Raw genomic sequence first — 27,593 nt, 5'->3', positions numbered from 1 at the left:
TGAGCCTCATGGTACACTACTCAGATCCTTCTTGGCCAGCTTTTGCAAGAACTGCAGTCAAGAGACTCAGTTACTAATCACCTTTTGACCTGTTTCAAGTAATGATATCTACCATGCCCAAGATAACCCTGCCTTGGGGGTAACCAACAACTGATAACACTAAAAGACAAGCTGCAAAGGCCTGACCCTTTTATCAAAACAGAAGACAGAACATAAGTCTCATCCTTCCTTCATAACCCCTGGCCAGACCAACTGAGGCTTCATTCTACCCTTATATAATTCTGCCTCCATTTTTTTCTTTCTTTTCCTTTCATTAATGTCCAATCTAAAGCGTCTTCAAGTAGTACCTGAGGCACCCAAGTATATGATAGATTTCAGACTCTTCTCTTGTCCCTTCTGCATCAAAGTGTAGCTGACGACATCTCCCCTCACCTGGTTGAATCAACTCAGAGGAAATCACTATACAAGTTTCTCATCATAAATGCCTCTTCTTAATTCCTTTCTATGTCAGTTCCCTCGGGGGGGGGGGAAGTTCAAGATTCTGAATATGATATATGAATCTCTATGTCTAACCTCCACTTGTTTCTGCCGCTTCATTTTTTTTTTTTCAGTCTTAAAGTGTTTGCTGTTTCCCAGCAACTATGGAAACTCAGAGCTTCCTCTTTCACATCCTGCCATTCTTATTCAGGTACTTGTCCAAATCATAGCCTCTCCCTGGAGTCATTGTTACCATCATTAACTTTGGAAATGTCAAACGATCTTTAAGACTCACCTGCAGCTGAAGATCTTCTGGTACTATCTGTGGGGTCCCCGGTGAATCCAGGAGCTGCTGGTGACCTTTAGCACAGCAATTATAAAGTATTCTGCTGGTTTCTGATTTTATAAGCATCTCCTTTGGACTTCTTGGGGGCGGCTGGTCTGCTTACGTATCAGTCTAGCCAGTGTTTGTACTCCAGCATCTAAAATATTGATGTTTCACCAGTGTGATATTTGGTGAACAATAACTTTAAATAAATATAAATACATACTACTTGCATGCAAGCATGCATATATACAAAAAGAAACTTAAATTGTATAAGAGTCCTAGTTCATCGCAAAATCCCGAAGCAGTAATGGAATGACACAAGCTTGTGTGTTTGTGTGTGTGTGTGTGTGTGTGTGTGTGTGTGAGAGAGAGAGAGAGAGAGAGAGAGAGAGAGAGAGAGAGAGAGAGAGAGAGAGAGAGAGAGGTACATACATATGAACGTCAGAAGAGGATGTCAAGTGTCCTGTTTTATCACTCAGCCTTATTCCTTTGAGACAAGATCTCTTATTGACCTTGCAGCTGTCTGAAACCAACAAGCCCCAAGAATCCTCTTGTTTCCTCTCTCCAACCCCACAACACTGAGGGTTATTAGTGTGTGGGTGATCACACATGACTTTTTAATGTAGGTTCTGGGGATCTAATCTCAGTCTCTGATTCTTGTGCAGCAAGCTGTCTTAACCACTGAGCAACCTGTCTAACTCTGGAAAATGTTTTGGATGGACTTGTGTATTAACAGAATGTGGCTTTAGCTCATCTACTGTTTTAATGATAACGCGTTGCCATAAAAAGTTAAATGTAACAATCTCAGACAAATGGGGGGAAAAGCAGGCCATAGGGAATGATGCAAGCACAGGTATCCACTCTGTTGAGCTCAGTATCTGTCAGGTTTAGTTGTCTTTAATTTTCTGAGGCTACCCCATCATTCTCCCCGCTCCCATGTCTACGCTATCTTCTCTACTTCCCTCCGCCTTTGGCAACTCTGCATTTCTTTATTATAATCACATTCTTAGAGAATAAAATGAGCAAATCTTGACTCCAATTTTCAGTTGGAAAGAATGTGATTGGCTGTATTCTGGCCAGTTTACTTGCAATCTTGTCACTAGGGAGTAGGATTAAGGAGTCATTGCATAGGCATGGTTGTGTGGTACCTACCTATACAGAGTAACAGGCATTTATCAGAGAAAGTAGAGGCATTAAAATGCTGTCAGTAACACACACACACACACACACACACACATACACACACACACAAGCAAACTCACATGTACACAGCAAAAAATCTGTTATGCTGTTGTCAGAATTCTAAGACACTACATTCCATTTTTTACCGGCTATCCACAGATAAGAATAAGGGTCCCTAGACACTCACAAATCATTACTTATGGGACAAAATAGCAGGGCTGCCCTTAAGAGACAGATGCTGTAACAAGAACATAAGAAAATCGAAAGGAAATTATTTTTCCAAAGGTGAAGTGAATACTACAATGTGCCTGTTTGCCATAAGCAGTGTTTTCTCTCCTGGTTTTATTATATAGCCTTTCTCTCTCTCCGCCTGAGTCCTCAAGGCACATGGTTTGCTACCCCTAACCCCTCTATTTAGTGGTATCATTATGAGGTTTAAGCTTCAAATTCAGAGGGCTATCAACCTTGACATGTTGTCCTGCTTCATCTCAATGATGAGGTGAGAGTACATTTCTGCCACACTCAAAAATTAAGTAATACTAAACTAGATTTCAAAGGAAATAAAATTATGTACAAAACCAGAAACCATGAATTACCATGGCGAGATCCAGGGTGTAAGAAGATATAGTGAAGAGAATAGGGAGATGAGAGACTCAGATTTTTAGTTGTGTGTCTTTTATTAGTGAAACATTTAATTTTAAGGAACTCACTTAGCCTTTTCTTATTTCTTCAATGAGGAATTAATTCTTTTCCTTTAACCTCTTTGGGCTTATGATCAAATGAGATAATGGAAATAAATGTGACTAGAAAAAAATTCATCTTAAAAAAGTCACATGAACACCAGCTCGTAGCATTCTATTTTCCCACTGTGCTACAAGCATGCCCAGGATTAACAATTGCTCAAACACCTATTTACCTCTGCTGATTTGCCAGTACTAGCCTATTAATAGGAACCCCTCTGGTTTCCTTTGGCTTTTTTCCCCCTGTTTATTTGTTTTTTTGTATTATTCTGATTTATTATTTTTATTTGATCTCACTTCATTTTATTATTCATTAGATGCTCATTTGTTTTCTAACTAGAGACAGCATGGGTGTGGATCCAGATGGGAGGGGAGGAAGAACTTAGAGGAGTCAAGGAGGAGAAACCATCATCAGAATATACTGTATGAAAACAATTTTCATTAAAAAAGAAGTTGAAAAAAATAGAAAAATAGAAACAAAGAAAGAAAGAAAGAGAGAGAGAAAGAAAAGAAAAGAAGAAAGAAAGAAAGAAAGAAAGAAAGAAAGAAAGAAAGAAGGAAGGAAGGAGAGTAGAAAAAAAGGAAGGAAGGGAGGAAGGGATGGAGGGAGGGACGGAGAGAGGAAGGAAGGAAGAACCCTCTGGTTTTCAAATCATGTCTTTCCCCAGATGCACATTTCCAGCTTCCAGGCTGGTCTCATTTGCTCATTTCCTGACCACATTTCTAATCTCTGTAGCTTGCTCTGCTCTAGGTCTCTTTCCGATTGGTGTCTATAGCACCATCTTATTTACCCTCATCTGCGGATATAATTACCCTAATAGGTTTATGGCCTCTTTCCAAGCCATTACTAGCAATGCAAAATGAAACGCATTTGAAGCTGGTCTCTGCAGCATCCTCCTGGAACTTGCAGATCACACCCTTTCCTTCTCATAGGGTGTCTCTGCCAAGTTTAAGGTTACTTCTCATGGTTGAGAGAAGGCCCTGGTACAACCCAAGACGTTTTCCTTTTAACCAAATCAGAAACAGACCCTGTTTTTATTGCTCATAATAAAATAAATAAAATAGGTTGCAACATGCCAACACATGAAGTAAGTCACTTCGAGCTTTGAAAGTCTTTTAGTGGGCTGTCATCCAGAGCTCTCCACAATGCCAGTCACCAGTGTGACTGAGCAGTATGATTTTGCCTCCCCCCAGAATCAGGGATCAAAAAGATATAATTTTCCAAATGAGCTTCCAAATCCTCGAGTTTTCCTTCACAGAAGAGACTCAGAGCCAAGTTCTTCCATGAACCTAAGGAATGGGATGCATACCTTTGAGGCGGACAACAAAGGAAGTAACTTTGCTTCGTTGTCTTTCTCAGTAAGTTGACTGCTCTTAGAGTTCCCTTTTTGCTTCCATTACAACTGTTGGCAATTTCTGAAGAGAAAGACTTTGGAGAAGAAAAAGAAAAATCACACAGATGAATCCCAGGGTGCTGACACTTTGGAAATGGTGGCGGGTCATATCCTTGCCCTCAATTTTCTTTTCTGCTTCTTAGTTTGCAAGTCCCTTTATTCTGTTTATTTTTAAGTTGAGCTTGGCAAGGAGTACTCTGTTTTCTTCTAATATCTAAAATATACTTCTCCATTTCTTTCTGGACACGCTGAAAAAGCAACCTCCCCAACTCTGGATTTGCTTATTTCCAAATTGTCATTCAAGTCCTAAACTGTTGTAAATCCTTGGCATCCTTTCTCAATAACTGTATTGGGGATCTCTCTCTCTCTCTCTCTCTCTCTCTCTCTCTCTCTCTCTCTCTCTCTCTCTCTGTGTGTGTGTGTGTGTGTGTGTGTGTGTTCCCCATATATCATTTTGCTTTGTAACTAAGAATAGTATCAGACTCACAATCTTTTGACTTCCCTTTCCATATGCTGGCATTACATGTGCACACCAGGTTATCTGGCTCACATTTCTTTTTAATATATGTATCCTAAACAAAATAGCTGAAATATTAATGTCTGTTTCCTACATAAAGAGGGAAGAAAAGCTTAAAACCTTAATATCCTGGTAACTATAATATTTGAAAAGGGTCTCCCATCAATCCTTATGTGTGTGAGGGAGGAAAACCATAGGGTCTGGAGAGGAGAAAGATCTAACTTTCTGTCTGTGTTGCATCGAATGCTTGCTCTTTGTTCCCGGGGAGTTTCCCTAACTCATCTGCCCCTATTGTTTCTTCTCCTATAAAATGAAGATACGTAACAGGCTCATCAAGTGGCCTTGTGTGGACGAAATGCACAAATCTATGTGCAGTAAGTGCAGAATCTGTGCTAGGAGACCCGTAAGGGTCGGCTGTTTCCCTTGCTTTCCGTGCACACAGTGCAAATCTGTCATCTTTGATTAATGTACATGGCTCACTCTCTCATGATACTATTATCATGCAATTAGGGACGGCTAAAAAGGAAAATGTCTGCATAAATTTCATAACGATAATGACATCGTACAGTATTCTAAGTGTTTCTTACGCGTTATTTCACTGACCCTCACACAGAAAGGTAATCTCAACATTCTTACTTACGGAAAAAGATCTGGAGGTCTTCATTGATTAAGTGACAAGCTAGCTACGGATGAGTCCTGAATTTAAACAGTTTGTACTGGAATATCACCACAGTTAATAATATATTCTGTGACCTATTGTGGCAGTGTTTATGGCAATTCATGACTGAATTGAATTACATATAATGGATTACACACATTGATGCATATAAAGCCATGTACAGAATGCATGCCACATGATAAATTCTTATTACATTGCAAATTTTCTAAAGAAATGAGATATATTTTATACTACAACTAGGTCTTCTCTTGTAATAGCCTTTAAATAATTTTTTACTGAACTAAAATCGCATAATCATAAAATTCATCCATTCAAAATCCCCTGCTTACTTGGTTTCCACCCAGAACTGAGTAAGGAGTACTGTGACCCAAGTGTAGAATATCTCAGCACCCCAAAGATCCTGTATTTTCATAGGTTAGGCTACTAAAAGAAAATAACATATATTAAAATGACAATCTCTCTTACAATGGTAGTTGAAATACAAATATGACAAGTTTCTCTAGAAAATAATTTGCCAATTATTAGATAGAAACTATACTAACATTCTTGGGCGTTTTGTTCCAGACAACACACTCCAAGTGAACATACGAAGAGACACCAGCCCATCAGGGCTTACAGTGGGCACTATTCACATTAGCTATGTTATGGAACCAACTTACATTCCACCAGCTGAGCAATGGTTTGTATACACAATGGAGTTTTTCAGCCATAAATATGAATGGAATTGTGTCATTTGCAGCAAAATAAATGTCCTGAAAACGCCCTATCTAGAAGCTTTAAGAGCCACAAAAGCTTAGTTAGTCTTTCCATTTCATTTTCTTCATCTATCAGTAGGAGTCCTAATGGGTTACTGTGAAATTTTATGTCTTAAGTAAAATGATACATACTACATGTCTAAAATTGCTGGGGATACAGGAAGCAATGAATGCCATCTGCTATGACTATCATAGTTTATTGTATGATCACAATGTCTCCGTGGAAGAAGCTTTATTTCTATTTTCCATGGGACTTATCTAAGTTGATAGTTAACACTCTATCCAGAATTACAATTGGACCTAGGACTGAAATTCGTGTCTCTTGCATCTAGTGTTCTGTGTTTTTAATTAACTATTCTTATACCAAACGGTTTTTAGTAAAGGATTTACTTGAGATTGGGCACTGCGGTAGACAACATGTCTCTAGATAGCTCAGAGGTTCCTAGAATCCCTTTATATCCACTGGCCTAGTGGAGACGGTTCGCCTACTCTGCAGGCAGTACATATTACTGCCTCCTGGGATTTCTATTGAGTGGTTCATTGCTACATCTGTAAGGGAGATCAGAAAACTAAGTTTCAGTCTGGACATACTTTATTTCTCAGAAGGATCAGATGAGCCTTAGTAAGAGGGGAGACAGATAATTATTGTCTAGAAAAATGCCATGGACTGAAAGAGGTGTGCTCTAAAAACCAGGTTGCACCTTGGGAGGAAGGCTATCAAGAACACCTAAAATGCCCTGCCAATTCTCCATCAGGTTCTGAAAATGTGGTCTTGGCTGACCTCTGGCTTTGCTCAGCTCATGCCTTCAGGGTTCTGAACACGCCATACTTCATCTTTTACTGATCTCTTCTTGGGGCCCCACACCTTACCCTTCCCGCAGCATACATTCCTAGTACCACACCTCACATCCATATTCTGCCAGGCCATCTCAAATGTGCAATACGGTTACGAGGGGTCCTCTTTGTCCCCCAAGTTCTGGTTTAGTTTTCCATCTGTCTGCCAGTGACTCTCTGGGGTCCAGTGGGCAGGCTGCCATGACAACGCCTACCGCATTGTGTTTTAAGTTTGGGTTATGGCCCGCCTTTCTTTCATCTGCTCCTCAAACTGTTTGCACCTTAATGGCAGCGAAGTTATTTTTAAGAGGGTGGAATTGAAGGGTGCTAATTTTTCTTCTTAAGTTCAGTTGCTTACACAGTGTCTAGCAATTGTGGGAAATCAGTAAACACTTGTAGTATACATAAATTAACAAATTTCATTCTGAGCGTAACAATAATTCATAAATAAGAATGGTTTATAGAGAGAGCAATGATAGCAGTCATTTCCTGGGGCTTTTAAAGAGGCATGCTGAGTGTGCAGGGTTACAAGGATTTTCTTTTCTTTTTCTATATTGTGTGACTGTTACAGACATTTCATAGAGGAGAAATGTGAGGATCCTGGAGGTGAAAAAGCTACTAAGTGTTGAGCAGGGACTCGAATCTTAGCACGGCTGTGTCTGCTCTGCAGTTTCTACCATAAACTTCATGCTGAGGCTGATAGACAGTCTTGGGCCACATCATTGTCTGTCCTGAGGAGCTGTTCCATAGGGTTCCCGAGCTCAAGTCAGATAGCTGCCTGAGAGGATGAGTCTTGCTAACTCACTGAGGGGCATTTTATCTCCTCCAAAGACAGAAAGAGATAAAAGAAGAGAAAGGCAAGGGACTTTAATTTTTGAGAAGAAGAGGAAGCAGAATGACAAACGATGTAAGCCGAGAATCCCACATCAGAGCAAGCAGAGATCCGATCTAAGACAGGCATTTCATCCATCAACACTGTTCTGACAAGCAACTAATTAAATCTCCCTGGGGAGAAGGCTCCCATCTTGACACGGGGCAAGTGCTGAGGCCTAAGCCTGCTCAACACATGGAGCTCAGACAGGACAGCTTCCCAGATGGCCTGATAATCCCTCAGTAATCCTGACACCCGAGACCCACTGGGAAATGTGCAGAGGCGGTGGATTATACAGAAAGTAAACTGTGAACCAAGAAGTTCGAAGGCCTGCATTTAGGGAGCACTTGAATTATTTTTCAAGAAACTGAGTGATTATTTTATAGGATCTTTTAGGACAGTCTGATGGAATAGGTAACACCCCTTTTTACAGATAAGGGAACCAAGACAGTGATGGTGAGCGCTCTGTGCCTGCCACTCAGCTCCAAGTACATATTTCTTTCATGACTTGTATTTGGCTCCAACTTTGCCACTGTATGACTTGTGACCAATAACCAACTAGTTTCTTATTAGCTTCCATAATGAGAAGGCCAAAACTGGAAAATAGAAGGCCAAAGAAGAGAGAGCCAACTTCTTGGTTTCTCAGTCCTGACATTGTGTAACGGCTGTAGTCTCCACCTACAGTGGCTTTTCCAAGTCACGCCTAGTCTCGGCAGACCCGTTCAGGTGGACCAAGACATCTGGGTGGCTACTCCTCAGACACCAGAGGACTCCCCCTGCCAGGGCAGCCTCACCTCTTGGCTCACGCAGCTGCAGGCGGCTACTGTTTCCTCTGGTGGCACCAGGACTGACTGATCCGTATTTAATCAGCTCTCTGTATTGAAGCATTTCTGACTGAAGCTCTTGATAGGCTGTCTGTTTAGTGACCGAACACAACCTGACACAGATATGTGAAAGATCTTGTTCAATGTTGTGTAGCCAGTGGCCACCGTGTCCATCATTTAAGCTAGGTTTTTCACATAAGTTGAGACACCCAGCTTTGCTGTGGGGAGCAAAGACCATACAGTCAATATGCAACTGTTGAAATGAATAAGTGGCTATGTTTTTACTAACATAGTAACACATGTCTCCTTTTTTAGTCATTTCAATATTTAGAGAGAGAATATATTATAGGTATGGGTGTAGCTTTACAGACAGTACAAGCTTAATCTCAGTTCTGCCACATAACGATCACATAAAGTTTAGTAAGCTACTTACCCTGCTGAGACTTCTTTTTCCATTTATGATACATGGTATCACAGACTGCTGTTGCAATGATTCAGTTAGTATAATATCCATGTCAAGAACTTTGTAGAGTTTTAAATTGTTTAACTACTAGCCTAAAAGGTAGTCTGCTATTATTTCACAGATACTGACAGAAGACTGGAGGCTCATGAGTAGGGATAAAGAACTTTCTCACTCAAGACAAAAGCATGAGCCAACACGTCCCAGGGTTGGCACTGGTTGCACCCGACTCACAGGTCTCATGGGGATCCCATCATAGATGGCCACACACATAGTAGGCCTGCTCCAGAGGATCACCAAGCATGCAATTCCCACTTTCATGGTAATAGAGAGCAAGACTGAATGCCTTATCAGAGAAAACATTACTCCGGATCTCATGATTTTTTTTTTTATGGAAAATAAAACCATGGAATTAGAGCTGCTGAGGTTAGTTATTCTTCAGTGTAACCAGTAAGACCATGCAAGGACACTTAAAGTTCAGGTAGCCTGCCTCTCCCTCATAATTTACCAGTAACTTATTAATTATAGAAAATGGTACCTGCCATCACTAGTCACACAAAATTCAATCACAAAATGACAACTTCCCTAATGTATAGATGAAGACACTGGCCAGAGAAGTGAATGACTTATTTAAAGATAATACAGTTTGGGGACCTGATGGTTGTGGGTTCAATAATGAGACATCCTGATCCTGGATTCTAAGTCACTCCTTTCCAGGATGTCTCTTTGTTGGGAAAGGCTGCACAGGTCATCTCTCAGGTTGCTGAATGAGACTTAGGGTTCAGCTCCAGTGTTTACAGAATTCTTGAACCTTGAAGCCAGGGACTTAAATGTAATTCGCTAGACAAAATAAGAACATACTAAGTTATGTGCGCTGAGGCTCTTGCTTCCCAGTGATTGACTTGGAAGGCAAGGAACAGGGGTAGGGGTAGGGGAGGCAAAAGGGGAGGAAGGGAGGGCCTCCATCAAAGCCACTTGACTTTCAATGGGATTATGGACTACCTGTGATAACTCTTCTAGAAGCAGCGGATGACCTGGGCAAGGGGATGTGCACCTTCAGCCCCATATAATCAGGAGACTGAGGCAGGAGGATCAGTTCAGCCTGTGAATTTAAAACCAATTTGGATAACATACTAAGATGCCATCTAAAAACTCCCATACTGAACGCAACTACTGTTTAAAAGGAGAAACAAAGACTGGAAGACTCTGACAGAGGAAAGGATTTGGCCAAGTTTACACAGTGGGTGATGTAACCACTTCTCACACTGCTCTCCTGGATGTCAGACCCATAAGCGTTCTTTGTACCTGGCTGGAGTGACCATCAGTTAAGAATAATGACTGTTATATAATGGGTGACCTCTTTAAAAGCAAGCAATATCAAGCAACTAAAAGGATGTCATGGGCTTAGAATTCCCTAGCCAGACATGACAATGAACTCCTTACCAGTCACAATAACATTATGTGTATAACTAGTCACAATAACATTATGTGTATAACTAGTCACAATAACATTATGTGTGTAACTAGTCACAATAACATTCTGTGTATAACTAGAAGAGCCTGGTGTCATCAACGAAGTCATAATACCAGGTAATGAGCTAGTCGATTCATTCACTATTCCATTCAGACCACTTTTGAAGGCTTGTACGTACTAGACACTGAGCTAACTCTCAGGGATACAGCTATAAAGATGAATGATTTAAGAAATTAACTGGAAATTTCTTATTCATTTCCTTATCAAAACGGTGATTGAAGACTATTGAGTCAACCATGGGTTGGTACTAGCTGGGTGCTAAAGACATTGTACTCAAAGTTTCCGATCCTAGGCTAGCGGGGGAGAGTCAACTAAGATTTGTTTGTATTGCAGGAGAGTCATTATTAAACAGAAATGCACCCAGGAACACACACACAGGTGATTCTCATTCAGCTTTGGGGGTGTGGGAAAGAGGCCCCCAAAACACTCAAGAGGGCAGTGAGATCTGGAGAAGAGGGAGGGAGACCTGTCCAGCTTCCTCACCTGTAACCCAGGGGTAGAGCACCTTGCCCTTGGGAACACTATGCAGGTGGAATAAGACCAGTCCTGTGAAAGGTGTGTCCTGGCAGGTGAATGCATTAGACTCCGTTTTCTCTCCTGTCGTGCCCAAGAGCCAACCAGGACATTAGGGCTGTCTGCCCTGTGGCTGCTGGACTGTGGGATCAGCAGCCCCCAGAGGAAGACTCCTTTGTCTGCAGCTTCCTGAGCATCAGGTTCCAGCGAGTAACCTACTTCAGACATTGGCCTTGGAGAGCAGCCCACACCCCTGGCCACTTTGTTAGGGGATTTCACCCTCTGGCAAAGACTACACCAAACACAATTTTTTCTCTAATGTGATTTCCTCTCCCACCAGCTCTTCCCTCACCAAGTGATTTATGGCTCACTGAAAGCCTTTTTTCTTATAACCCCTCCGGCCTTCCTACCTCAGCCGGCAGGGAGGGCGTAATTCTATGTTTGCAGCTTTGCAGATGGTTTCTATGGAAATTATGACAGTATTCCAGCTATTGTGGAGTCACACCACTGCTGATTAAACAAGGAGATGAAACTTGAAAGGAGAAATAAATTTGGAATCAAGCATCAACCAAGTCCTTGGAAACAATGAAGAGTTTTCATGAAGTTGCTCCTACCATCAACAGCAGCAATAACAAGCTAATACTGCTTTTGTATAAACAATACAGAGGAGGGTTATTGCTCAAGTCCTTTGTAAAGACTCTGAAGTACAGGGATAAGCAGGCCCGGGGCCAGTACTCACCGCAATAACCTGAAATAACAGCTGACAGTGTCTGGACATGTGTCAGGAGGATTGAGCCATATCATTAGAATCCCTGAATGTCTCACTTTGCCACAGGGTCACACAAAAGACCCAGCTATAATTGCACATGATTAAATATGATTTGATAACTATATACTCAAATATCCAGCAGAAGTGCAAAGTGCAAATGCTGACATCGGGAGAAAGAGTGATCGGCATCTGTTAACAGTTCTCCAATGTGGAGAAGATACAGAGATAAACCACAGAGGGCACCTTTCATGTACAGACTCACCTGCCTGCCTTTTTACTTTTCTGAGACTGGCATGTGATTTTTTAGATCCCCATATATTGCCGTGGCCTAAGAGAGGTTTAATGTTCTTCTTTGTATCCAAAACATACAGAGAACTCAAGAAATTGGTCATCCAAAGAACAAATAATCCAAAAAGAAAATGGAGTACAGACCTAAACAGAGAACTCTCAACAGAAGAATCTAAAATGGCTGAAAGACACTTTAAAAAATGCTCAACATCCTTAGTCTTCAGAGGAATGCAAATCAAAACAACTCTGAGATTCTATCTTACACCTGTATGAATGGTCAAGATCAAAAATACTGATGACAACTTATACTGGAGAGATTGTGGGGTAAAGGGAGTGCAAACTTGTACAGTCACTTTGGATATCAGTGTGACAATTTCTCAGAACATTAGGGAAGAACCTACCTCAAGACCCAGCAATACCACTTTTGGGTATATATCCAAAGGATATTCAATCATACCACAAGGACATGTGCTCAACTATGTTCATAGCAGCATTTTTTGTCATAGCCAGAACCTGCAAATAGCATAAATGTCCCTCTACCAAAGAATGGATAAGGAAAATATGGTACATTTATACAACGGAGTACTACACAGCAGAAAAAATAATGACATCTTGAAATTTGTGGGTAATGGATGGATCTAGAAAACATCGTGTTGAGTGAGGTAACCCAGACCCAGCAAGAAAAGCATCATGTTTACTCACTCATAAGTGACTTTTAAACAAAAAGGAAAAAAAACCCCTACAATTCACAATCCTAGAGAGCCTAGACAACAAACAGGACCCTAAGAGAGACATACATCGACCTAATCTACATGGGAAGTAGAAAAAGACAAGCTCTCCTGAATAAATTGGGAGCATGGGGACCATGGGAGAGGGCTGAAGGGGAAGGGAGAGGCAGGGAGGGGAGCAGAGAAAAATGTATAGCTCAATAAAAGCAATTTAAAAAAATACAGAGTGACTTCTTCAAACACAATCTCCAATTCATCTTTGTTTTCTTGTGCTATTCAACAGAGGGTTTGATTAAACTGATGTATACCAAATACACTAAATACATATGACTGGAGTGGATCCTGCAGAAGGCAGCAGGTAGTATGTGACATATCCTCCCTCTCAAGGATAGTAAAGCTGAGAGAGTCCGGAAAGAGCGTTCACACGAGAAGAAGGAAATTTAAATCAAAATCCCACCCTTTATAGGTATTTTCTGCTAATTGTGTTAGTTAATACCCACCCAAAACTTCCATCATAAGTGAGACATTGACCTGCTTTCTCTTCCTTCACATATGAAGTGGGTATAACTGTGGTGGTTCCCTCCGAGAATGTGTGTGAAGACAACAAGATTAAATTAATAAATGCACAGAACTTTACAAAGTGCCTGACGTACCACTATTCACAATGAATTAAATGTGGAAAGAATCCAGTGTTCATGCTGGAAAAATAAGCTCTGCCGTGCCCATATGGCAGGACATTGCCAAGCCATAAAAATAGAGTACTGATATATCAGAGAACACAGGCTGATTATGAAAATATTACATTAAATGAAAGAAAGCAGACACAAAGCACACATATCATACCACCTATTCATGTGGAATATCCAGGATAAATAAATTCATAGCATATAGTAGTGGTTGGGGGCTAGAGGGAAGAAAGAACAGAGGGTGGATGTTGAAGGGCATACAGTCTTCTTTTGGGGGTAGTTGAAAACTTCCAGAACTAGTTATTTGTCATGATTATACTGTCTTATAAACATATCTTGTATCACTCAAAGGTAATTGAGTGCTATATATATTTTACCAAAATTAAAATAAAGTTTTTTCATATAATAATCACTTATTTTAATTTTCATTCTTATTCCCCTCTCAAGATTTTTTTTTTCCATGTTAAGTAAGATGGTAGGACCAAGCTTTGAAACTGAAATTTTAAGTTGCTTCTACTCGGAAACCCACAGTCTAGTTAGGTGAATCTGCTTTATGGTGACTTTCTGAAGTCACCAACCTTCTGCCTTCTTCATCTTGTGGCCCAAAGAACACGCGGTGCTCCTCTGAGACTTCATACTTGAAGGCTTTTAAGGCCTTTACTTTTTCATTCAGTCTCTTTAAGAATCTCACAGGTTGTTGAGTGACCCATGAAGGGGGACATGACGGATGCTCAGTAAAATCTGATGGGCTGGGCCCATGAATGAGGATAAGCTAAAGAGCGAATAGAGTCACTGATGCTCACCGAATGTCACCAGCAGTCAGTCCCAGCTCTGGCTGGCTTTCTGATCTAGGACAAGTTTACTGAACAGGGAAACACACACCTTCTAATGGGTTAACATCTCATTCTCGCAAAGGAGACTCTCCCTATGAAGTTTGAACCACACACATTGAGTAAGTCATGATTTCAGCTCTCCAAAAACTCTATTTCTTCAATCAGTTGACATGTCTTAGGTGTGAGTGAGCCTAACCTTGTCTCCAAGCACTTAATGATATCATGAACTGTTCATAACTTCACGAGGGTTTCCTTCCATGTACCTCTTTGCCATGCAGCCGCAGATATTTATAGCATCCCTAGCTCTCCCTTTCCCAGCATCCCAGCAAAGCTTTGTTTGTAGCCCTCCTTCCTAATCACACAGACTTCCTTTATTTGTTTCTTTCCCTCTGTGCTTTACAGACAGTCCTCTTCAGCCTCCCCCATTCTCCTGGCTTTGTTTTTCAACAAACCTGTCTTTCACATTTCCTTGTTCACTTCCAATGTTTACCTCAGAGTACTAAATTTTTTCTTTGATTTTTTTTTGGTTAGGGCTTGCTTTGCTCTTAACTACAATGCACATGTGCACACACACACACACACACACACACACAGACAAAGAGACAGAGTGATACAGAGAAAGACATGCACACACAGAGACACACAGAGACAGAAAGACAGAGAGATACAGAGATAGACACAGAGACAGACACACACACACACGCGCACACACACCTATGACTTTTTTCTTATAGTCAGAAATATATGAGTTGACAAACTACCTATAAGCCTCTCTTTGTGAATAAAACATCATTGACATACAGTTTATATGTATGTGTATTCTTTTTTCCTATAAATATTTTTGCTAAATGCAATTGGGTAATTGAAAAAATATAGTTTATAAAGGATTAAGTACTTATTTGGTTTTTATGGGGGAAAGTTCATTGACTTTTTTTCTGCACAAATGAAAGGTATCATTCACTTACAAAGTCTTAGTTGATAGAATGCATATTGGATATTCATTGAAAACCCCTTATACCCAATTCAAAATCCCCAGTCTCACCCCTCGCCCTGAAGTCCCACTGAAAAGTTTTTATGGTATACCTCAGACTGACTTCACAATTTCTCCTTGGGTAGTGTATAGAAGAAAACTACATGCCTAAAAGAACTTATATATTGTCATTCATCAACTATATTTTTCTTCTCAAACAATATCCATTATCACACAACTTTCAATTGCCCTTGTTTTATTTATTGCAATCTAAGTGCCAGGAAGTGGGAATATTACCCAGAGGAAAAGAACCCCTCCCTACCCACTTATAACCACGCATAACCATGGCAATCTTTTTTCATTAGAATATTTTAGCTTCTTGGACATAAACCAAATGGCTCTGCTTTCAATAGAGATCGTTTACAGTAACACTGTGTAGGACCCTGGGTCTTGTGGACTTGGGTTAAGCCCTTTCTCTGGAACCATTCTTTGAATAATATCTATCCTTAGTGAATGCCTTCCTATCAATGCACCAGACAGCCACAGAGACCAATGAAAAGGATCACTAGGCAGGGCAGCTGGGGTGCAGGATGACACCTATGTGTGTTCCCTTCTCATGCCTCTTCTCCTTTGCTCTAGGTCTCAGCTCCTTCTCAGCATCTCACAGACTCTGATGACTTCTTTTTCTGCTTTGATACTATTACATTCATGTAATAGTATCACTCTGTTTCCATCTCTTGATCTCAGCTCTCACTGCTAGGTATGTCACTTCCAATGCTCATCTTAGTTAAGCCAGCGTCACATGTTGGCTTCCTGTGAGCTGTGATGCTCAGGAGTATAGTGGGGTAAAGAAAGCAACAGACATCATTCGCAAACTCATATCTAAAAGATTAATAAACAAGTATTATGAACAACAACTTTGATAGTTTAGATGAACGGGGCCCGGTCACCTTATCAAACTCACACCAGAAGAAATAAAAAATCTAAGTGGGTAGACCTACATAATAACCTTAAACTCAAAGCATGAAGACTAGATGGGTGAAGAATGGATTTTCCAAACATTTAGAAAATAAATTATATCAATTCTCTAGAGCCAAAAATAAAATCATACATTTTCTAACTCATTCTTTAAGACCAACATTACTGTAATACTAAAGTCAGAGGCTCAGACTACAAAAAAGAAAACTAGACACTAATATTTCTTATAGATATAATTTTAAAAACCTTCAATGAAAATTGGAAAATCAAATACAATAATAATATAAATAAAAGTTATATATCACAACGAAGTATTATTTACATCAAATGTGTCAAGCTATTCAAAATTTGAAAGTCAGTTAATGTAATACATAATTTCAACAGGTTAAATAAGAAAAGAAATTTCATAATTATATGAGTAAATGCAAGAAAAACTATTTACAAAATCTAGCACAATTCATGATAAAAAAAAAACCAGAAAATTACACAGAAGGAAGAGAACCCTAAACTTGATAAAGACTTATGTACAAAAACCTAAAGCTGACATCATACTTAATAGGAAGAAATATAAAACATTTCTACTAATACCAAGGACAAGGCAGAGTATACTCTCTTGTCAATGCTATTAAATAGTATAGTGGAAGCCCTAGCCAGAGCAATTAGACAAGGAAAAGGAAATAAAAGTATACAGATAGGGAGGAAAGAAATTGAGGTGGTACCACAATAAAAAAAAGAAACCAACCATTGGTGCTTTTTACCCACAGGTAAGGAACATCTGTCTTAATCAAACTTTACAGGAGTTTCATAAAGGGGGAAGTCTTATAGCTGTATAGACTCAGTACAGTGCACACACAACTAGATACTACCTGTCCCTACCCACTCCAAGTGTGGTTTCCAGCATTTGGGGGACATTGTTTTCAGTGCCTTGCTGCTTAGGTCTAATCATCACATCTTACACACACCTACATCATTCTGAGTCAGAGACAGAAGTAGGCCATGGGAAAAAAATGGGGAACATGGAAAAATTAGCTAGGCATGAACCTAGCAGAGCTTGTAGGAGTTAATTACATTACATTCAAGTAAGACTGATTACAATGCTTTCCTTAAAGGCTAATTAATCTTAAATAGCTGACTATACTGTATATAAGCAGAATGAGTACATAGTTAGAAATGATCCTAAAACACACTATTGATTTGGCTACAGATTGGGTAAGAGTCTGGTTTGTAAGGGCAAGTTACAGGCAGCACTTTTCAGAAAAACTATTTCCATAGAAATAATCCACCATTTTCCATTAATGACATAATCATCTATGTGGAAAATGAAAATAAATTGCTGCTCAAAAATTCTTCCTGGGACTAATGAGGATAGAAGGAACATAGGAGTCAATATTTATGTACAAAAGTCAATTGCTTTCTTACATAACAGCACAGAACAACTGGACTTGAATAAAACACTGTTATTTACAATAGCACTATCCAAATAAAATGCTGTAAGTTTAACAAAATGTATATAAGATGTATATGAGGAAGCTGATGAAAGATATAAAGTAGAAGCTGAATGAATGAACAAATTGTCCATCTTCATATATATACTCATTGAACTATCAGCATATTCAATACATGCCTAAATTTCAGAAAATCATTTTTGTGACTAATTCCAAAATTACTAAAAAGTTTATATGGAAATGAAAAAAAACCCAGAATAATCAATGCATGTTTAGGATAAGAATAAAGGTAAAGAGACCAACCCTAAATAGCTTTAAAGCATAGTACAAAGCTACAACTATCAAGACAGTGTGGTACTGACAAAAGAGCAAATATCTTGATAAATGGATCTCAATCAATAGCCTAGAAATAGATTGGCACATAGTCAATTGATTGTTCCAAAGGGGCAAAGACAATACAATGGAGCAAAGTAAGTGCCTTTGCAATAAATGGTGCCAAAACAGCTGAACACCCATGTGGAAAAACATACAATATTTACTTCATTCATGCAAATTTATTTCAAACAGAACAGACAGAAATAAGAAATGGAAAACTCCAAAACTCTAAGATAACACAAGAGAAAATACAGACAACCTTAGGAATGAGGCAGTGCTTCAGAAACAATACCAATTTTGCAATCGACGAAAGAACTAACTTGGTAAGCTGTGATTCATTGACATCCAGAGCAATAATACCAAGGCAAGAAGAAAAGCCAATGGGAGAAAATAATTGCAAAAGACATATCCGATAGATTGTTATACAAAACATAAAAATTTCTTAAACCTCTACAATAAGAACACAAACAATGAAATTAAAACTTGGTCCAGAGACCTTAACAGACTCCCACAAATGATCCACAGGGGCAAGGCTGCGGATCAAAGGATGCTTCAGGTTATTCTGGTGCCATTGGAGAGCTGCAAGTTAACATGACAAGATGCCACTGCACTTACTAGATATAGAAGCCTGACAGCTGCCAAAGCTGTTGCACTTTCTGAGTAGCAAGACTCTGACTGGGTAGCATGCAAACTGACACCAGCCCCAGTACACACTTGCCAAATGATTAATCAATTATTTCCCTTAGTATCTCCCCAAATTAAAATATTTGTTCTAAAATATTTATTAACATATGTAAAGTATTTTTATTTATAATTTCCAAAATTTGGAACTACCCCTATTCCTTTCAGGGGCAAAATAATCTATAAAAGGGCCAAACAACACATTATTATTCAGTACTAAAAAGAAATGAGTTAGCAATCAGGAAGAGACACAGAGGAAATAACATTTGTATAATTCAGTGAAAAAAAATCCTATATGGAAAAAATAGATAGCGTATTATGCTAATTACAGTCATCTTCCTACATCTTCCTGCATCCACAAGTCCCCCGCCAACAGATAGGGACAGCAGACTTAAGGGACTTGAATATCCATGGATGCCAGTGTCCAGGTGGTCCTAGACCAATGTCCCCAGGACACTAGAAAGGTTAAGACTGAACAGGAACAGTACAGTCATTAGTGATTACAAGGCATCATGGGAAAGGTAGAGATAAATAGGTTCAGCACAAAGGATTTTGGGCACAGGGAAACTATTCTGTAAGATGCTAGAATGATAGAGACATGCTTGTACCTTTGTTGAATCTATAGAATGTACAACACCAAGAGTAAAGCCTACTGTGAACTATAGAGTTTTAGGTGTTAATGATGGGTCAGGATAACCTCACCAGTTGTGGGCTATGTAACACTTTCCCGTGGGGTAATGTCATGAAAGGCTGTGGTGTGTTCGTGGGGGCAGAAAGGTATTGAGTTTCTGTGTTTCTACTGGAAGAGGCTGGAAGCATTTGTTAGGGTTTTGTTGTTGTTGCCATTTGTTTTGATTTTCTTTGTTTTTGAGTAGCTCTGTCATTTCACCAAACTGTAATAAAACACTCCAAACTATGTGACATTTAAACAACAGAACTTATACTTAAGCTCAGATCTTAAACTTAACTTAAATTTCTTATACTTAAGTGGAGCATCAAGGCAGATTCCCTGTCTGGCAAAGGCGTGCTTTTTGACTTTAGAATGAACCTTCTGACCGTGTCACGTGGTAGAAAGGTCAAAGCAGTTTTGGGAATCTTTCTCATAAAGACACTGAATCCCATACATTCACAAGAGCTCTTCTCTGAGAACATAATATCCTAAATGCCCTGTTCCCTAACAACCGTCACATTATGGGTGTGGATTTTAACGTGCAAACTGGGGTGGGGGTGGCCACATTCAAACTCTGGTATACACGAAAAGGGAACTTGAACATAGAAATACTGCACCTTCCCACTTAATGTGAAAGTGTATGTGTGTGTGATTCAAAGATGAACCAAAAAAAGCCACTATTGTATTCATGGAGTTTCTCTTGGAAGATTATGAAGAAATGTAGGCTTGCATTTTTTTTTAAAAAAATGTTTTCTAATTGTTTACCTGAGTTGTCTTTTTCCCTTCCATTCTCTCTTTTTTGAGATAGTTCTCAGTGTGATGCTTAAGTGAGTCCCACAGCCCTCAAGCAACCCCCCTACCTAGGCCTCCTGAATTACAGGAACTGCAGACGTGCACCAATACATAGTATAATTCATCCGTTTGTGTTTCCATGTGTACCTGTATAGTTGTAATTCAAAAAATTGTGAATAAATTAGCAACAGACAAATGGGAAAGGGTGATTTGGGAAGTCTCACTTTACTTAAGGACTCTTAAAGACAAACTTCTTTTTTATATTTTTTTGTTTGTTGGTTTTTTGAGACGAGAGTTTCTCTGTGCAGCCTAGGCTGCCCTGGAACTCACTCTGTAGACCAGGCTGAACTTGAACTCACAGAGATCCACCTGCCTTTGCCTCCCGAGTGTTGGAATTACAGATTTACACCCCCACCACCTGACTAAGCTGGATCTCTTTAGTCCAGTCCCACACACTGAGAATGATGAACATCGCAACCCCAAAATCTATTTTCACTTGGCCTTTTCATACGTGTTTCTGCTCCACCGTTTTGAAATTTCCTCCTAGAAACTATTCAGGAGGAATCATCCATCACTAAAGAACTGGGCAACACTGAGCTCATCACCAACAACGCTGGAACATAGCCCTTCTGTCTGTGTCTTCAATTTAGAGAACACAAGCTTCCAAACACTAGCCCACTGATTGGACAAAACCCACTAGGGTAAAGAGAAAAAAGGACAAGAGTTACATTGGTATCTTTTGTGATATTTCTTCTCTTCCTCTCCTTTCCCCCTGGTGTGTGTGTGTGTGTGTGTGTGTGTGTGTGTGTGTGTGTGTGTGTTGCAAAGGTGGAGGCTGGCAGTTGATTTCTATTTTGAATGGATGGCTACTGAGGGATCCCTTAGAGTGCGCCTGTTTCTGTGTCCTAGTGCTGCAGTTGCAGACACATGCCACCGTACCTGGATGACATGTCAGTACTGCATTCCAAACGCAGGTCTTCATACATGCACAGCAGACATTTACCTACTGGGTCATCTATCCTGCCTGTGACACTCTTATTTTGTAGTTGCCATTGTTGCTTGCATTTTAGAGTTATCACACTCTATAAACACAATATTTTGTACACAACGCATATATACATATATATGTATATATTTGTGCACACAAGTATAAAGAATATCAAACATGCTAAAAATACTTAGATAATACCTTCAAAATCAGAAAAGTTTATGCACCATTACCATAGCCACCACCTGGACCACCACCTCATTTTAGGAAGGGAACTAAAGCGCAGAGAGAAGGGACACGTGTTAGCAAAACTCCAGCTAGTAAATTGGTTAGGGCTGAAAGTTGAGACTGTGAATAACTTTTCTGGTTTGGTTTGCTCTCCCTACCTCTTTTTATTATTCTCCTGATGAAGCCGAACTGTCTTTCAAAATGCCACGAGGTCACATGTAAAGAATAGAGCTATATTTCAACATTATTTTCCTCGAAGTGTAATTTAGAAAGTTCTAACCTACCCCAGCAGAAGTCAAGGTTCGGCTTGTGCTCCTCCCAGTCAGCTTTCTACTTTCAGGAAACTTTCTCTGCATCTCACGGGGACACCTCTACAGAGTGCTGCCCAGCAGAAATAAATCATGACCAGTATCCGCTCCAGGAGTTGCTGACAGAAACCCTAACAGACATCACGGCAGCCATATTATACATTACAAGAACAGTCAGCACAAGCCGGTTTCCAGGGACCATTAGCTGCAGGGAACCCTGCCAATTGCGGCATTACTTAGAAGACATGTTTTGTATGTTCCTCAAAACACACTGCCAAACTTCCCAGGAGTGCTGAGAGCTTTCAAACAGTTCAGTTTCTGGTGCAGAAACACTGGACTCAAGGCCATCTTGTGAGTTGGGAAAGCAAGATCTCTGTTCCCTAGAAAACATGTGCACTCCTGGGCTTGGGCTCTGACAGCCAGGCACCTTTGTAAATGTGAACTTCTATTTCCGGTGGTCATCCTTCTTGCAAGGCGAGGAAGGGAACGCCAACCAAATCTGAACACTTAAAAGTCAGGATGAAAAAAAAAAAAGTAAGGGTCCACATTTCTTATTTTGTTCAAATTCTCTCTTCTACCCCCAGAGCCTTGGCTGACTTCATAGGAGAAACATCTTGTACTGAACCTCACATGGGAAACAGGGAACTAGCAATGAGCCAAGGCCCTTGGAATTGAGTCAGGAACAAACCCATGTAATCAAAGTGTCATGGCTTTATTTTCCTGGATGACAAAGCCTTTGAGGTATCATTTGTTCTTGCAGACACTGTGTCATAATTCTTCTCCTCTTGGTAATTTTCTTGTTGCTTTGGAAATTACACTTGGGCAGAACAGTATCTTAAGAATGCACAATTTTTTACTTAAAAGTGCTTTCCTATGCACTTAGTGTCATCTTATAAGTATGAGCCAGCCTCGGAAGACTTCAGCTGCATGAGTTTCTATCATGAGAAAAGTTGGAGCACTTTGTTAAGATAACCATTTCCATAGAGGTCTAGAATCATAAAGTTAGCTCTGTGGTGGGTGACACCAAAAATGGGGCATTCCCTGTACAGTGCAGAAAGCTTTTCACACTTTTATTCCGCCAAACACGTTTGTTAATTAACCTGTTCAGGATTTACTGAAAATACTTATTCCCTTAAGAGGGGTGTGGTGATTAGTATGTCAGAGATAAGATTATCTTGATTTTTTTTTTTTAACCAGCACACTTCTCAATAATCTCACAGTAGATTTAGGTCGACTTGGACAAACAAAGATCTTGCATCAGCTGTTCTCATGGGTTGAGCAACTCCTCCCAAAGCTTCTCTAAGTACTGAGCAAGCGGCAGGATAGCAGTTCTCTAGTGGTGTTGGTGAAAGACCTGCTCTTGCTTGGTATTATTGTAGCATTTCTGGAGCTGGCACAATGCTCAGGCTACTGAAATGAGAATAATCTCGCCACTCGCCGTCTACAAACGCTGATCACAAAAGAGCAATTTTAGATTCTGCTGCTCTCTACTTACCGTCTAATAAATGGGATTTAGGATTATTTAGTGTCTGTTTTAACTTCCTTATACCTGCAATAATGTCTTGCGATCAAGGCTGCAGATGGCATAAAGCTGGTAGTGCTGAGTCATAGACTATGGCTTCAAAAGCACTGATCAACTAGGGGAGGGAGCTAAGACAGTGCTAAATCTATAAGGAAGAAACTAAAAGTCTATAGGTTGCTTTTTTAAAAAAAAAATTATCTGAACCATAATGGAATGGGCCGTCCCAGTGTGACAGAAGCTTGAGAGAAAGAGTTTCTGGAAGCTTGAGTAGCAAGGAGCTTAATAAGAAGACAATAAGACACAGATACTTAATCACTAGCTGTAATCTCAACAATGCAAGCATATGCTGCATGTAAAATGAAGGAGCCTAATGCACTTGGCCATGGCTGCATCCCATCTGGAGCTCCAGGTTCAGCGCACAAGCCAAGGCACTGTCTTTTCAGAAGAAAACTTATACAACATAACAGCCTGGGAAAAAAATCACAACAGTGGAATGCTCTTACAGGAGGAAATAAGAAAGGAAGCTCTGGATAACAAGACCAATAAAGCAAACTGCTCATGTCCCAGCATTCAGTAGGCAGAGGCAGGAAGGTCATCACAAGTTTCAGGACCTTCACTGCAAAGGGCATCCCTAGTCCCCTGAGTTACAGAATAAGACCCTAAAGAAAGGCAGAGGCAGAGGCAGAAACAGACAGATAGACAGAGACATTTGTGTGTGTGCACTTGTGTGTGTGTGCACAGAGAGACTGCCCACAAGTATATAAAAAAATGAAGTTGAATTCATGTTGAGCTCTTATTATAAACGAAGTAGTCCCTGTTTTCATTTTGTAGACGGGAATTCAAGAGCAGAAGAAGACTTAGTTACAGGCTTAAGTTAGATTATCGGTGAGGGGATGAAGTCAGCTCCCCCACCTTCACCACCCTATAGTCCATCCCTAGTTCTTGGACAGATAGAGCTATTTATAAATTATTTCTGTCTTACAGGATTATGGTCAGCATGTAGTTCCCTAGTTCCTCTAAAGCCGCGTATATGCTTTAGCCAATTAAGGCTGAGCTTCCATAACATTACTTCTGCAAGAAAGAGTCCATGTCTGTGTGCAAGTAGCCATAGACTCCTCCCACTGCTGCTGTGTGGAGATGATCCCCGAAGGACAACTAGGAACAGAGCTTCCTTGTGACACTTGTAGACAACTGGTAGGTACAGAGTTAATAAATGGCTGTTACTGTTTTGTTGAGCCATTGAGGTTTTGGTCTTCTTACTATGCCATTACACTTCCTTTTTGCACACAGACACGAGAGACAGAAACACATATTTAAAATCTTTGAAAATGTCTCTAAACAAGGAGATGCTTATTTTTCTAAGATGAGAACCAAGAACAACCTGCAGAAACTATATAAGCAAGCAAATTGGTTAATTTTCTAATCTGAGAAGTTGCTTCATGAGGTCGTGGGCTCCCAAGTGACCACAGCAGTATTTAGGCCAGTGTAGATGCCATCTTGCATCAGCCTGGCGAAACAGATGTTTTAAATCAGGAGTTTGAATATCAAACATGTCTCAAACACCTCCAATATGCTAGGCATCCCAGGCTCAGAGATAAACTCAAACACACAGTCTCTAGCCTCAGGGGAATAACCCTCAAGTACAGAGCTAGATAACCTCTGTGTGTTTCTTTAAACAGTGTGATTAAAGGAAATTAGAGATAATAACATGGCCTGCATGAAGCAGACAGCAAGCCTGAACTCAAAAACCCATGTAGCTCTTGAAACCCTGCTGCTGTTTGAGTCATATTATTATTTTTCAATTAGGAGCCAAAAGTACAGAGCTTGTGAGAGGGAACAAAACTGAGAGAATTGCTGGGTTTCAAGGAAGAACGCTGGTTTCAAGGAAGAACATTTTCCCTCTCTCTAGCTGCCCTGCTTCAGTCTTGCACACCAAGCATATTATCCGGCTGACATCAGGGCTGTTCCAGCAAGGGGACGATACTGACTCACAGTGATGGCTTCTGACCTTTTCCATACCCTCCTGCCCCCTCTTCACGCCAGGAAGGGACCATCTGAAGAGTGATGGAGTTAGACATGTAGAGACGTAATTACCTTTCTATAAAGGGCTATTCTTCAGTTGTGAAATCTGCCAAAATCATTCTAAGATACCGGACGCCTTCCCTAAAAGGGCTGGTGGGCCGGCCTACAGGAGTCTCACACTGGAAGAGGATGTGAAAACCATAAAGGAGATGAGTAATTCCAAGAGATGCCTTACAAAGGGCCTCTCCACTCAGCGCTAGCTTCGGGTCCTGCTTTCCCTGGACGGTAGCAGTACTTAAAAGTTTGTCTGTTTTTTTTTTTTTTTAAAAAAAAAAAACCTACCAAAAATTGAAACACTGAGAGATAAGCTGGCCTTTCACCACCTCATTGCATTTTAATGGAAAAACAGCTCAGAGCAGGATGAGTCTTAACGGTAATCACTGGGAAGCAGACATTTCCATTGCAGGATATTATTCATGATGGCATTAGTGAGGAATAATACATGGGAGGGGGTGGGTTGCGCAGCCATTACCTAGACTGGGCAAAAAGCTTCTGATTCCTACTGTTCCCCAACTCAGACCCCACGGTTTGAACATCGGTTCCTCCAGACCTCCGCCGGCCCTGAATTTTCTGAATCCTGCCTCTGACTTTCTGTGAAATAAACACACAAGTCGTCCCAGTAACCTCAGACAGTTCAGCATGGCCTGAGTTTTGCTCTAGAAAACACAGAGAAGAAATTAGCTTTGACACATGTAAGAGCGGCAGGGGGCCGGCAGCTCGTGCTGGTTTACTATGCACTCTTAAAACCCCCGTCTATTTTCAAATATGTGATATTTTTACAGAGACAGCTGCATCCCATGAGACCCAGGCGTGTGCCAAGCTATGTACACAAATACACTCTTCATAAACACAGATGTGAAACGTCATGCTACCGCAGAAGTGAGGCACGAAGAGTCGGGTGTTTAGTGGCCCCACACCCAAAAGTTTCAAAAGTCAGAGAGGAGACTCTTCATTCTCTGTTTTAATCCACACTCTGCAGAGATGACCTCATTTTCTTAGCATCAATCTGACCTCTGCCCCCCGTGACCTGAGTTGAATTTTAATCTGGAGTCAAGGAGGACCAAGACAATTGTGCTGTTAGTTCATCAGAGGGAGAGAGAGTCTGGGAATCCCTAAGTCTTCCCAGGCTGGCAGGGTTGACACACCCACCTAGAAGTAACCGGTCAGCGGTGCATCTGTGTGACCCAGGCCTGAGACCCTTACCATACACACAGGAAGATGAGACAATTGCAGACACGTGAGAAACCTGGGCCCCCCGACGGATGGCTTTTTTTCTGAGCCTAGTCGCCCATCTTCTTGTAAAGTGTGAGCAAGAAAGTTGTGCCCGGGCCATGGCGGCCGAGGCTGGGGAAGTGGGCGAGGGCCAAAGGAGGAAAGAGCCCCGATTACTTACCTTGTCCTTGGGACCGAGGTTTTGCAGGACCTCTTTGCCGGTGGCACTCCGGATCTCCACCCCAGCGGACTTGGGCGACTCGGGCACGGGTTCCCTGCTCTCCTCTCGACCCTGACCCCTGCACGCGTCCCCCTCCACCCCTGGCCGGCTCCCCGCACAGCGGCCGCTGCCCTGGCTGCTCCGGGGAGTCTTGGCGCCGCGCTGTCCCACGCTCAAGGCATCGAAATCTAATGTCTTGCTCTCAAAGGCGCCCTCCACGTTGCAGAACATGCCTCCGTACTTCTGCCGTGGGACCTGATCTGTGGTGCCCGGCCGAGCCAAGTACACAGGCAGATCGTCCTCGTGGGAGCTGTCCCAGCCCCTTCGACCCGAAGCCATGGTTCAAGCGACAGCGGCTCACGGGCTTTCTTCTTCAGAGGCTGTAGAGAGCAGCGGCCAGCAGCGTGCACAGAGCCACAGTGGTGGGGCGGGAGGAGGCGCCTGAGCCTTCGCGCCAGAGGCGGCAGTGCTGCTCTGGTTCCTGCCTGTCCCCAACCAGACAAGCTAGCTAGCCAAAGCCCCGGCTCCGATAGCCCCCGGGACCGCCCGCCCGCTCCAGTCTAACCTCCTCGGCCACCCCATCCCCCACTCCGCCGCCCTAATGCGGTCTCAGCTCCAGTTCCAGGTCCAGATCCCAACTTGTCGCACGCACATGCACGGACACGGATACATCCTTCCTGGTCACGCTGGCTTTTGGGACTTGATTCACA

At 41.2% G+C, this 27,593-nt stretch overlaps 1 protein-coding gene across 1 annotated transcript in view; it reads right to left on the bottom strand.

Annotated features, from left to right (window-relative positions):
• Window positions 1-27,346, bottom strand: part of Dpysl3 (dihydropyrimidinase like 3) — a 113,292-nt gene extending 85,946 nt beyond the window's left edge. The window contains exon 1 of the mRNA XM_048419345.3: window positions 26,845-27,346. Coding sequence (XP_048275302.2) covers window positions 26,845-27,222 — 378 coding nt within the window. The 5' untranslated portion in view covers window positions 27,223-27,346. The remainder of the gene's footprint in view (window positions 1-26,844) is intronic.
• Window positions 27,347-27,593: the final 247 nt, after the last annotated feature.

Source organism: Myodes glareolus, chromosome 13, assembly GCF_982192425.1.
Source record: "Myodes glareolus chromosome 13, mMyoGla1.1, whole genome shotgun sequence".
Taxonomy (NCBI): Eukaryota; Metazoa; Chordata; class Mammalia; order Rodentia; family Cricetidae; genus Myodes; species Myodes glareolus.
The sequence above is the reverse complement of the archived record's forward strand: the minus strand, read 5'-3'. Positions and strand labels throughout refer to the sequence as shown.